This window comes from Chiloscyllium plagiosum, unplaced genomic scaffold (assembly GCF_037043375.1).
Source record: "Chiloscyllium plagiosum isolate Xiang-an unplaced genomic scaffold, Cpla_swu_hap1 HiC_scaffold_2, whole genome shotgun sequence".
NCBI classification, from domain to species: Eukaryota; Metazoa; Chordata; class Chondrichthyes; order Orectolobiformes; family Hemiscylliidae; genus Chiloscyllium; species Chiloscyllium plagiosum.
The window spans coordinates 163517708-163531755 of record NW_028270140.1 but is presented as its reverse complement, the minus strand read 5'-3'; the positions used below and the strand labels follow the sequence as shown (position 1 = coordinate 163531755).

The following is a 14048-nucleotide window of genomic DNA, read 5'->3' as shown; positions in this document are numbered from 1 at the left end:
ACCGTCCACCACGTTACTGATGATTGAGAGTCAACTAAAGGTGTGGACACCTATGGGATACTTGTCTCTACCAGACAGGGGACACAATATTACAAGCTGGAAGCTAATGCTGGATCGATATGAACAGTACACAGACCAAAGCTGAAGGTATCTCTTCAGCTCAAGGAGTTGGTCAGGCCTGAGGCCACATGACTGGGTGGTTTCACAAGCAGTCATTGTGCCAATCACAGGCTGTTGCTCTCCAGCGAGTGCTGTGGCCAACACAGTCGATTGAATTCAGTGCAGAGCCCTGTTGCCTGAGGGGCAGTGGGTTCAGATGATTAGGATGGCAAATGGAACTTGGGTGTTTTTTCACGAAAGAGATGGAAAATAAAAGACTCCGTCAACTGTTTGGAGCATTAGTAAGTGCAGAATTGGAACATTGGGCAGAGTTTTCATCTTCCAAAGGCAGATACAATCACACTGGAAGCAGGTCAGGGAAGCTTCACTTAGCCGATTGCTGGGATTATAAGAATTATGAGAAAAGCCTGGTCCAAAGCTCACTGGACTTTAGATGCGACCTTATTACAAGATGAAACATTTTGAAGGGGCTTCACAGGTTAGACAAAAAGGCATATTTGACAGAGTTTTTCGAAAAAGTGACCAAGAACGTAAATGAAGGTGGTGCTGTTGATGTGGCTTATATGGATTTTAACAAAGTCTTTGACAACTTCCCACATGGGAGACTGAAAGAAGGCAAAGGTTTATGGATTCAGAATAATGTGCCTGAATTCCCGAGGTAACATGAGAGTGACAGCCCTTGACATCAAAGCTGCATTCACCAGAGTGAGGCACAAAGTAGCCCGAGCAAAACTAGAATCAATGAGTATCGGGGGCAAACTCTCTGCTGTTGGAGTCATACCTCGCATAAAGGAAGATGGTTGTGATTGTTGGAGGTCAGTCATCTCAGCTCCAGGACATTGCGGCAGGAGTTCCTCAGGGTAGCGTCCTCGGCCCAACCATCTTCAGCTGCTTCATCAATGACCTTTCCACTGTCATAAGGTCAGAAGTGGGGGATGTTCACTTATGATTGCACAATATTTAGCAACATTCACAACTCTTCAGGTACTGAAATCATTCACGTTCAAATGCAACAAGATCTGGACAATATCATGGCTTGGGATGACAACTGGCTAGTAATATTTGCGACAGGCTATGACCATTCCCTTTAAGGAGCAAGCTAACCACCACCACCCCTTGACATTCAATGGTGTTACCATCACTGAATCCCCATTGTCAACATCCCCATTATCAACCAGAAACTCAATTGGATTCACCACATGACTGCAAGAGCAAGTCAGAAGCTGGGAATCCCGTAATTAACTCCCCTCCTGACTCCCCAAAGCGTGTCCACCATCTACAAGACACAAGTCAGGAGTGTGATGGAATACTCCCCACTTGCCCTGGATGGGGGCAGCTCCAACACTCAAGAAGCTTGACACCATCCAGGATAAAGCAGCCGCTTGATTGGCACCACATCCACAAACATTCACTCCCTCCACCACTGACACACAGTAGCAGCAGTGTGTACTATCAACAAGATGTACTGCAGAAATTCTCCAAAAATCCTCAGACACCACCTTCCACACCCATGACCACTTCCACCAAGAAGGACAAGGGGAGCAGATACATGGGAACACCACCTCCTGCATGTTCCCCTCCAAGCCATTCACCATCCCAACTTGGAAATATATCGCTGTTCCTTCAGTGTCACTGGGTCAAAATCCTGGAAATTCCTCCCTAAGGGCACGGCAGATCAACCTAATCACATGACTGCAACTGTTTAAGATACTTTCTCAAGGGTAAGCAGTGAAATGCAATGAATGTTGGTCCAAACAGCAACACCCATATCCCATCAACAAATGAAATAAAAATGCAATCTGGTGACAGTCCAGAGTGCCTAATGGGAGTGGAATGACTCAGAGACTTCGACAGGTTAACAGTTGGTGGAACTCCGGCAGATGGAGGTCAATACGAGGGAACAGTGATCTCAAGTGGTTCTCAAAGTTGTATCATCGCTAAATGGTAAGGAGAGGGGAGCTGTGAGAGAATGGAGAGCACAGCACAGCAATCACTGATTGGACAATGATTGCAGATGGTGAAAAGGTGACAGGGATGTTTGTCCGGTTGAGGGAATACTGGAAATAATAGACCAGCTGCAGACAACTCTGATCATCTCTCTCTCTCACTCAGTCACTGAGGTGAACTGAGGGCACTGCCCACAGAATGAAGGTTGAACTTATAAAAGACAGTCAGATTAGATCTTGATCAGATAGACCAAGGAGTGGCAGATGCAATTTAATTTAGATAAATGAGAGGTGCTGCATTTTTGGAAAAGCAAATCAGAGCAGGACTTATGCACTTAATGGTAAGGTCCTAAGGAGTGTTGTTGAACAATGACCTTGGAGTGCAGGTTCATAGCTCCTTGAAAGTGGAGTCGCAGGTAGATAGGATAGTGAAGGTGTTTGTTATAGAACACAGAACACTATAGCACAGGAACAGGCCCTTCGGTCCACGATGACGCCAAATTAAACTAATCCCTTCTGCCTGCCCTTGGTCCATATCCCTCCACTCCTTGCATATTCATGTGCTTATCTAAAAGTCTCTTAAATGCCCCTATTGTATCTGCCTCCAGCCCCACTCCGTGGCAGCATGTTCCAGACTCCTACCAGTGTTTTAAATAAAAACCTTGACCCTCACATATCCTTTCAACTTCCCCTCCCCCCCCACCTCACCTTAAATGCATGCTCCCCATATGCCTTCTTTACCATCGTATGCCTTATGCCTTCTTTACCATCCTATCTACTGGTGTGGCCACTTTCAGGAGCTATGGTCTTGAACCCTAAGATCCTTCTGCCCATCGATGCTGTTCAGGGTCCTGCCATTAACTGTATGCTTTTCCTTGACATTTGATCTCCCAAAGTGCAGCACCTCACACTTGCCCAGATTAAACTCCATCTGCCATTTCTCCGCCCATATCTACAACTGATCGATATTCCCGCTGCATCCTTTGACAACCTTCTATGTTATCCACCCATGTTTGTATTGTTGCAAACTTACTCACCAACCCATATATATTTTCATCTAAGTCATTTATATATATCACAAACAGCAGTGATCCCACTATGGATCCCTGTCGAACACCACTAATCACAGACCTCCAGCCCTCTACCACCACCTCTGCCTTCTGTGTGCAAACCAATTCTGAATCCACGCGGCCAAGTCATTGTGGATCCCGTGCAGCTCAATCTTCTGGATGAGCCGAGCAGGAGGGACCTTGTCAAAAGCCAAACTAAAATCCATGTAGATAATATCCACTGCTCTAACCTCAATCATCATCATCATCATCATTATCTTGAAAACTCAATCAAATTAGTAAGACCAGTTATCCTAAATTAATCTAGGTCCCACCTGCCAGCACCCAGCCCATATCCCTCTCAACCCTTCCTATTCATACAACTATCCCCCAGATGCATTTTAAATGTTGCAATTGTACCAGCCTCCACCACTTCCTCTGGCAACTCATTCCATACACATACCACCCTCTGCATGAAAAGGTTGTCCCTTTGCTCCATTTTATATCTTTCCCATCTCATCCTAAATCCGCACAAAGCCATGCTTTTCCAAATGTGTGCCCTTATTGGTCAGTGCATTGAGTACAAGAGTTGGGAGGTCATTTCGTGGCTGTAGAGGGGATTGGTTAGGCCACTTTTGGAATACTGCATTCAGTTCTGGTCTCCTTGCTAGAGGAAGGAAGGATGTTGTGAAACTGGAAAGGTTTCAGAAAAGATTTACAAGGATGTTGCCAGGATTGGAGGGTTTGAGCTACAGAGAAAGGCTGAATAGGCTTGGACTGTTTTCCTTGGAGCGCTGTAGGCTGCGTGGTGACAGGCAGACACAGGCAATCTCTTTTCCCCGGGGTAGGGGAGTCCAAAATTAGACAACATAGGTTTAAGGTGAGAGGGGAAAGAAATAAAAGGGACCAAAAGGGACAACTTTTTCACACAGAGGGTGTTGCATGTGTGGAATGAGCTGCCAGAGGAAGTGGTGGAGGCTGATACAATTACAGCATTTAAAAGACATCTGATGGATATATGAATAGGAAGGGTTTAGAGGGATATGAACCAAGTGATGGCAAATGGGACTAGATTAATTTAGGATATCTGGTCAGCATGGACGAGTTGGACTGAAAGGTCTGTTTCCATGCTGTACATCTGAGACTACTTTTTGGGCTTCTAGGCTAATAATCGCTGAAAGATGACAGTAATCTGTACGAGGTATTAAAAGGTTCCAGGGTAGACTCAGTTTGTTTGGAACTGCCCAAATGCTCTCTGCTCCAGGACGCACAATATATACATGGGGCCACACACAAACCTGTAATCAAAACACAAGTGCAAAACTGAAGGAAGACTGGGTAAGAAGGGCTTCACTTACTGGAAAGCTGCTTTAGTGAAAAAAAACCAGCAATTTCAAAGCAACAATTACAGCTGCTGAATCAGTGGATTAAAAGGATATTGACCAAACTTGACAAATAAAAATGACACTCAGATCCGCCATGACCTCATGGAAGAGCACAACAGACTGAAAGGGAATTTTCTGTTGCTCAGCTTGTCTCAGTCATATTCCCCTGAAATCCGATGAATTTTTGGATGCTGCCTGGCTGAGAATGCAGGGTGATGGGTTTGTAGGGTTCTCAAGATACTCACATTCCACTGAAGAGTAGACTATAGGCATCAGTCTGCTGGTGTGGAGCCAGGTAGTAGTAATTAAAAATACGAATCCTGAAGACAGTGGAGTAGATGCAGTTACTCAGGAAGAAGATACTAATGAAACAGGCGAGCTACATGGAGTAAGAGGAGAAGGATTAGTATCTGGGGGAATATGACTGAACTCAGACATCCAATCCCCACAATGCCTGCTCCCACCTCCCAAAATCAAAGAACCTTATACACAGCATTCACAAACTACATCCACACCCCAGTATCCTTTTCTTAAGGTTCATTCATGAGACTTGGGTGTCACTGTCTCGGCCAATGTTTATTGCCCACCCCCAGTTGCCCTTAAGTTGGTGGTGGTGAGCTGACTTCTTTCCCCACCACAATCCACCTGCCTTGGGTAGATGCACAATGCCCTTAGGAACAGAATTTCAGGAGTTTGACCCAGTGACACTGAAGGAACTATGATATATTTCCAACTCAGAATGGGGTTAGGCTTGGAGGGGAACTTGAAGGGGGTGACATTCCCACATTTCTGCTTCCCTCGTCTTTGTACTTGGAAGTGGTGGTGGGTTTGGAAGGTGCTAAGGAGCTTTGGTGAATTTCCGAGTGCATCTTGTAGATGGTAGCAGCATTGTGTATTGAGTGTCAGTGGTGGAGGGAGGGGATGTGGTGCCAATCAAGCAGACTGCTTCGTACACAACAAAGATAAAGGAACAAAATTAGGCATGTCAGCTCATCAAGTCTGCTCCACCATTCGATCATGGCTGACATTTTCTCAACCTCATTCTCCTGCCTTCTCCCAATAACTCTGATGCCACACTCAGTCAAATGCAGCTCCCCTCCCCTCCGGAATTCAGCTCTTCTGTCCATGTTTGAACCAAAGCTGTAATCAGGCCAGGAATTTGACCCAGGTGACAATATACTTCCAAGTCAGGATGGTGTTCCCATGTATCTGCTCTCTTAGTCCTTGGAGCTAGACTTGGCCCTGGTGGAACCCAGTGAACTGGGTGTCACTGAGCAGGTTATTGCTGGATTTCACTGTTACTGACACCTTCCATCACATTACTGAGGATCGAGAGTAAGTTGGTTGGGTGGTAATTGGCCGGGTTAGATTTGTCCTGCTGTGTGTGTCTGGGACATACTTGGGCAATTTTGCACATTGTCGGATAGATGCCAGTATTGTAATTGTACTGGAACGGCTTGGCAGGTTCTACTGCTATTGTTGGAATGTTGTTAGGGCCCACACACTCTGCAGGATCCAGTATCTCCAACAGTTTCTTGATACAATGTGAAGTGAAGTGAACTGTCTGAAGACTTGTATCTGTGATGTTGGGAACCACAGGAGGTGGCTGAGGTGGATCATCCACTTCTGGCTGAAGATTGCTGAGAAAGCTTCAGCCTTATTTGTAGCCCTGATGTACTGGGCTCTTCCATCATTGAGGTTAGGGATATTTGTGGAACCTACTCCTCCAGTGAGTTGTTTAAATTGTCCACCACCATTCACAACAACACATCAACAAAATAGATGTACACAGAGATCTGGGTGTTCAGGTCCATTGTTCCCTGAAGGTGGCAACACAGGTCAGTAGAGTGATCAAGAAGGCATACTTTCCTACACCAGACGGGGTATTGAGTACAAGAGTTAGCAGGTCATGTTACAGTTGCTTCAGACTCTGGTTCAGTCACATGTGGAATACTGCGTACTGTTCTGGTCCCCACATTACCAAAAGGATGTGGATGCTTTGAAGAGGGTGCAGAGGAGGTTCACCAGGATGTTGCCTGGTATGGAAGGTGCTAGCTATGAAGAGAGGTTGAGTAGATTAGGATTATTTTCATTAGAAAGACTGAGGTTGAGGGGGGAACCTGACTGAGGCCTACAAAATCATGAAGGGTATAGACAAGGTGGATAGCAAGGAACTTTTCCCCAGAGTGGGGAACTCAATTACTAGGGGTCACAAGTTCAAAGTGAGAGAGGAAATGTTTAAGGGAGATATGTGTGGAGAGTTCTTTTTGCAGAGGGTGCTGGATGCTTGGAGGAGATGGTAGAGGCAGACACAATAGCATCAGTTAAGATTTATCTAGACAGATACATTGAATGGGGAGAGAGCAGAGGGATACAGCTCCTTAAACAAACAGGCAACAGGTTTAGACAGAGGATCTGGATCGGCGCAGGCTTGGAGGGCCGAAGGGCCTGTTCCTGTGTTGGAATGTTCTTTGACTGCAGAGCTTAGATCTGATCCATTAGTTGTGGGATCACTTAGCTCTATCACTTCCTGCATGGCACAAAACATCCATTTTGTTGCTTCACCAAAGATGAAAACTACTCCGTGACACCTCATGCCCAGTGTTGAGTCACTAGGTCTTTTTGAAGTCTGTGTTACACAACACAAAGACCATGCAGTGGTCACTGTTATGGACAGATACATCTGCAACCCTCGACATTTGCCGCAGACCCAGTCTAGCAGCGATGTCCTTTAGGACCCGACCAGTTCAATCCACAGTACTGCTGCCGAGCCACACTTGGTGATTGACACTGAAATCCCCACCCAGAGGACATAATGTGCCCTTGCTATCCTCAGTGCTTCCTCCAAGTGTTGTTCAACACGGTGGAGTACCGAGTCATCAGCAGGAGGTTTTGTTGCCCACGTTTAAAGTGAAGTTGTGAGACTTCATGAGTTGTGGTATCAATGTTTAGAACTCCCAGAGCAACTCCCTCCTTGACTGCATACCACTATATCACGACCTGTGCTGGGTCTGTCCTGCCGATGGGACGGGACATATCCAGGGATGGTAATGGGGTCTCTGGGACAGTCATACTCACAGAATCCTACCTTACAGACAATGTCAGGCTGTTGCTTGACTAGTCTATGAAACAGCTCTCCCAGTTTTGGCATTAGCCACCACGAGTTAATGAGGAGGATTTTGCAAAGTTGACAGGGCCGTTTCTGTTGTTGACTTTTTCAGTGCTTAGGTCAATGTCAGATGATCTGTCCAATTTCATTTCTTTATTGAGACTTTGTAGCAATTGACTTCACCCACTTTGTGTGAATCCAGATCCGCAGAGGACCAGGTGAGGACGGCAGATTTCCCTTCCTAAGGAACTTTATAACAACCAGTGGTCACCTGGCAGCCATTAGGGCCAGTTTTCTTTTAAGCCTCGATTTTTACTGAATTCATATTTCAACGTCAGCTGCAGTGGAATTTGATCCCAGTCCAGAGAACATTAGAGTAGAGGCTGGGTCACTAGCCCAGTGACATCAGTCAACAATTACACCATTGCCCCCTCACACCTGATACTTATCGATGCCCTCACACACTGGCACCCACCTCGATATAGAGGTAGTTGTAGGTTTTCTCAGCCACCTGGATGAAGATAGCAAAGAGCGAGAGGACGGGTTTGGTGCTAAAAAAAGTGCATTCGGACCAGACGACGATTATTGAGAAGAGCGAGAGAACCACAGCCAGAATCCGATAACACCAACTCCGCAGCAAGCATTCCCAGTACCACTCTGCAGGAGAAACACATGGCACAGAAAGTGATTCCGGGCTGGATTGTGGAGGAGGGGGGGGGGGGGGGGGGGGCGAGTCCAAGAGTATGAGGATCTGGGGAGGGGGACTCTGATGGGTTACTCACCTACACTAGGGGTATATAGGTAACGGCTGATCCAGCTCCTGGGCTCCTGGCTCTGGAAACCACGAACAAACTGGTGGGTGCTGCTGGTTTCATTCTTGGCTACATCCTCCAGGTGAAAGGCTTCTTCCAACAACATCTTCCACTGGACTCGCGTTCGCTGCTGCCTCTGAACCACGTAGATCACCTGGACAAAAAAGGAACAGGTGCCAGGACCAAACAAGGCACAATAGTTCATACCCTCAATCACAGAGATGGAACTCAACACAACAGCTCAACCCTGAGAATCCCACTCTGTTCCAGCAATCTCTCAAACTTGAAAAACTGCACAGTGACCAGCAAATAGCACACCCCAGGGATCAGGTGAACAGTGTCCGGAACACTCAGCACCAACGCTGCATCCCCACCTTGATTCAATCCCCGTCCTGACCCTTAACCCAGTACCCTGACATTATCCCACTGCCCCTGGCTGAGGCTCACTTGTTTATGGAGTCTGACCAGACTCTTCTCACTTGGGAGGCTGTTGCTGTTCTGGTCAAAGTCTTCATAGTCATCCATGTTCCTGCCCATTCTCTCCTGGTACTCAGTGGGACACTGAAACACAACAGAGTAGTCAGTTGCACTCTACAAACACCCCCAACCATCCCCCCACAAAAAAAACTTCTCTAGACTCTTCTTGGCACCCCTCCCCCAGCATCCTCCAGGAAAGCAGCTCTTCAGCATTGGTCAGTGTCATACATGGGTCTGATTGGTTAGAGCCATCAGGATTACTGCAGGATTCATCAGCCTGATGACAGGTCTCTGATGTGCACCTGGCAGGTGAACAGAGTGAGTTTATGACAGAGGGACAGCAAAGACAATCTTAGGAAGCAAAAAGAACACCTGACTGAATCCTGGGAACTGGTGCCATTGAACTGTGTTTGCCCAGTGCTTCCCTTTCCCACCATGCACAACACCTACGTTTGTTGTCCATGCAAGGATTTAATAAGGGGGCTACAATTTCAACTAGTAGAGTTAAATGTTTTGTTTGGTCTGTGGTTAGAATCGACTAAGTTGTAACAAATAGTAGCTCAAGTACAGAAGTTGCAGTGCTTTCTGTTAACCTGAGTCCATGAGCCAAGAAAATTGGGATCGCTGAGCAATTTGGTTACATCACTAATCTTTGGTGCTGCCCCAGGAGTTGTGAGAATCAAGTATCAGTGTCCCAGATGGGAAGATGTAGACCAGGCAGAGGGGAATGAGGAGGTGGATTTTACCTGAATTTCCAAATATCCAAACAAAGGGTTAGTAAACAACATTAAAGTTTACAAAACTAGGATTAATATATTGGCATATAAAGAGGTTTGGGAAATGAACTAGAAGCAGAGAGTAGGCATTTTTGCCATTGCTTTTCCCCTGTCCTTCCCATTAGGTTCCTCTCCCAGTCGATCCTACCCCGCTCCTTCCTCATGCCTCTGCAGTTGCCTTTATCCAGCTGTAATACCATTACCTCTGATTCTATCTTCTCCCTCTCAAATAGCACAGTAAATTCAATCATATTATCATCACTGCCTAAGGATTCTTCACCTTATGAAGTCCGTGTCACTGCACAATACTAAATCCAGAATTACCTGTTCCCTCGTGGGCTCCAACACAAGCTGCTCTAAAAAGCCATCTTATGAACTTTCCACAAATCCCTTTCCTTGCAATCGCCTTCCAACCTGATTTTCTCAGTCTGCCTGCATACTGAAATCCCCCATGACTGTAACTTTGCCTTTCCTATACATCTTTTCTATCTCCTGGTGTATCTTGTGCCCAACTCCTGACTGTTTGGAGGTCTGTACATAACTCCACCTATGGTTTTTCACCTTTGTGGTTCCGCAATCCTACCCACACAGCTTCTACACTGTCTGACCATACTTTGTTTAGATTAGATTACTTATGGAAACAGGCCCTTCGGCCCAACAAGTCCACACTGACCCTCCGAAGAGCAACCCACCCAGACCCATTCCCCTACATTTACCCCTTCACCTAACACTATGAGCAATTTAGTATGGCCAATTCACCTGACCTGCACATCTTTGGACTGTGGGAGGAAACTGGAGCACCCGGAGGAAACCCACGCAGACACGGGGAGAATGTGCAAACTCCACACAGACAGTTGCCTGAGACGGGAATTGAACCCGGGTCTCTGGCGCTGTGAGGCAGCAGTGCTAACCACTATTGATTTAACTTCATTTCTTTTCTTACTAATAAAGGCAACCCCACCCCCTCTGCCCATCTTTTTGATAGGATGGATATCCTTGAATACGCAGCTCCCAATCCGAATCCCCCAGCAGCCACGTCTCCGTGATGCCCACTGCGTCTGTCAATTTCGATCTGCGCCACAAACTCATTTATCTTATTCCTTATACCGTGTGCATTCAGATATAATACCTTCAGTCCTGTATTAACTGCCTCTTTTCTCTTTGTCATTCCTTTGTAGAGTGTGCTTGAAGTTTGGTTGCTAACCCTTTCCATACACTGTCCTATTTGTGAGTGGGCTGGAGATTTTACTAACCTCTGAGTTCTGCACTCCTACCTCCTCCTCCAATTCAGGTTTCCTAATTTCTCCTGTAAGTGAACCCTGTACAGAAATGTCTTCACTCGAGGGCTCTGAATCTTTGGGGTTGTTTGCCCAGAGGCTGGTGGAGTCCCCACTGTTGAACATATAGAATGCAAGACTGGTTTTGGTCTCAGTGAATTGAGGGATGTATGAAGTAGGCAGGAGACCCAGGAGCATGTTAAATGCTCTCCAGCCCTTGTTGTCACATTCCCATTGTCATGGCCTCTGCTTTCCCGAAGCATCTCCCCTTGACTCTCCTCTCCTTTCCCCTCCCCTCCCCTTGCCCAAGCCTCCCTCAGCTATCCCTTGTTTCCATTTATTCTCCTGTCCTCAGCTTTATCCCCAGCTCCTGACAGTCTCACTGTCGTTCCCTCCACTCGCATCCCTTTTTTTACCTTTCGGAGGATGGTGTCGATGTACTTTCTGAAGGGATGGTTATATTTCACTGTTTCGTTAAGCTTCCTGACCTCCTGGAAAAACACATTCATGTGATGAAGGAATAAATCATTTTGACAATAAGCAGTGGAATGCTACAGCACCTGGACAGAGAATCATTCCAGGATGAAGTCAGTTCAACATTTATACTTTCACATGTCCCTGCCTGTCCTCCTCCATTTCACCAGCAAACCTCGGAAGGTCAGACTCAACAACTGGAGGTGGTTGGAAACAGCTTGACAGTAGCACCGAGCCCTGCTGCTCCCTGCTAATGACATCCATCCCACATTATCCCCAATACACAGCGTTTATGAATTTTGTAGATAATCACAAGGCTAAACCCTTACAAAGCTACAGACCGGAATGTTTGAAATTGGGACAAGCAGCACAGTACATGACAGATTCCAGAGCCTCTTTCAGTCTGACAATGACACCCCGATCAAACTCCCCTCCCCATACACCCCACCTCCTCTTCACGCTCCAGCCCAAACTCCCACCATGACACCCTAGCCTCGCACCCCAACCCCAGACACTGCGCCCCCCAGCCCCGCCCCCGACCTGCCCTCTCCTGACCCGCACAGACCCACCCCCCTCCCCGCACAGACCCCAGACCTGCCCCCCCACCCTACACAGACACCCTCTGACCCACCCTCCACCAGTTTTCAACACACCATACCTCTCCCTACACCCTGACCCACCTCCATCACATCCTCGAGGGTCTCATCAGCATCTGCTTTCTCAGTCATCAACTTCGCCACTTTGAACTGGGTCTTGGTGAGGAGGTAACCACGTCGGGCTGCATTCCAATAGGAGCGCGGGATTTCCACCAGGCCATACCCCAGCAGCAGCACCAGTAGAAACAGCCCCCATGTGTTAGCAGCAGTGATGCCAATGGTTTGGAGCTTGTCCCTGGGAGTAGGGAGAGATATTAATCAGATTCAAATGAGTCAGCTCCAAACTGACAGAGAAGCAAAGCAAAGCCATCATTAGCTGCTGTTTCCTCCACACCAGACACCAGAGTCTAGCACTGCCGTCTCATAGCACCAGGGATCCAGGTTCAATTCCACCCTCAGGTGACTGTTTGTGTGGAGTCTGCACGCAGTTTCTTCAGGGTAATTCGCTTTCTTTCCACAGCCCAAAAATGTGCAGGCAAGGTTGATTCGCTGTGTCATATACAGGGAAGTGAGTCTGGGAGGGGATGCTCTTTGGAGGGTTGGTGTGGACTCGATGGGCTGAATGGCCTGCTTCCACACTCTATGGATTCTGTGATGTTATGAAGTCATCCACGCTGACCAGACATCCCAATCTGATCTCTGCTCCCATTTACCAGCACTTGGCCCATGTCCCTCTAAACCCTTCCTATTCATATACCCATCCAGATGCCTTTTAAATGCTGTAATTATATCAGCCTCCACCACTTCCTCTCGCAGCTCGTTCCATAACCATATCACACTCAGCCTGAAAAGGTTGCCCCTCAGGTACTTTTTAAATCTTTCCCCTCTTATCTTAAACCTACGGATTCGCCAACCCTGGGAAAAAGACCTTGTCTATTTACCCTATCCATGCCCCGCGTGATTTTATAAACCTCTAAAGTCACCTTTCAGCCTCTGACACTCAAGGGAAAAAAAAAGCCAGTCTATTCAAACCTTCCAGCCCAAGCAGCATCCTCATAAATCTTTTCTGCACATCAAGTTTAACACCACCCTTCCTATAGCAGGGAGGCCAGAACTGAACACAGTACCCAAGAAGTGGCCTCACCAATGTCCTGTACATCCACGACATGACCTTCCCACACCCCACACAGTGCACTGACCAATGAAGGCAGGTGTGCCAAACTCCTTCTTCACCACCGTCTACCTGGAACTCCACTTTCAAGGAACACATTCCTCTGCTCTCCCCTGTCAACCTTCCACAGGGCCCATTCCCTCTGGGACACCCTGGACCATTCCTCCTCCATTCAACACCTCCCCACAATCCCTACTACACCTTCCCCTACAACTGCAGAAGCTGTCAAACTTGCACATTTACTTTCTCCTTCATCACCATCCAAGGCCCTAAACACACCTTCCAGGTGAAGCAGCAATTTACCTGAACTTCACACAGTCCTGTCTACAGTATTCACTGCTCACAATGTGGTCTCCTCTACTGGAGAAATGAAGCATAGACTGGGAGAACACTTTGCAGAGCAACTACATTCTGCCCGTAAGAATAACCCAGAGCCTCCAGTTCAACACACCGCTCTGTGTTCCCTGGCCAACGTCTCTGTCTCAGGCTTGCTGCAGTGCTCCAGCAAAGCCCAACGCAAGAACCGCACCTCATTTTCCACTTGGGACCCTAAAGCCTTTAGGACAAAATATTCTGTTCAATCATTTTGGAACCTGAGCACATTCTCCCATGTCCTTACCTCAACCTCCACACACCAGGTCGTGCTATCACATGGGCCGCAACCATAACCCTCCTGATGAAGGGCTTATGCTCGAAACATTGATTCTCCCGCTCCTCGGATGCTGTGCTTTTCCAATGCCACACTTTCCGACAATACATTGTCAGCCACTAATGGTCCCAATTAGCAGCTATTCATTTTCCTGGGCTGACGTTTAACCAAGTCAGTAGTCACCTGACACTCAGGTTTATGTGAAAT

At 47.1% G+C, this 14048-nt stretch overlaps 1 protein-coding gene across 2 annotated transcripts in view; it reads right to left on the bottom strand.

The window, feature by feature from the left end:
• Window positions 1-14048, bottom strand: part of lmbrd2b (LMBR1 domain containing 2b) — a 61239-nt gene that overhangs the window by 37404 nt on the left and 9787 nt on the right. The window contains exons 6-11 of one of the 2 annotated variants that reach the window (XM_087975402.1): window positions 12106-12316; window positions 11368-11442; window positions 8869-8982; window positions 8392-8575; window positions 8085-8266; window positions 4746-4879 (exon numbers count right to left, since the gene is read on the bottom strand). In XM_087975402.1, coding sequence (XP_087831528.1) covers window positions 4746-4879; window positions 8085-8266; window positions 8392-8575; window positions 8869-8982; window positions 11368-11442; window positions 12106-12316 — 900 coding nt within the window. The remainder of the gene's footprint in view (window positions 1-4745; window positions 4880-8084; window positions 8267-8391; window positions 8576-8868; window positions 8983-11367; window positions 11443-12105; window positions 12317-14048) is intronic. The other variant, XM_087975406.1, reaches the window with a different exon arrangement.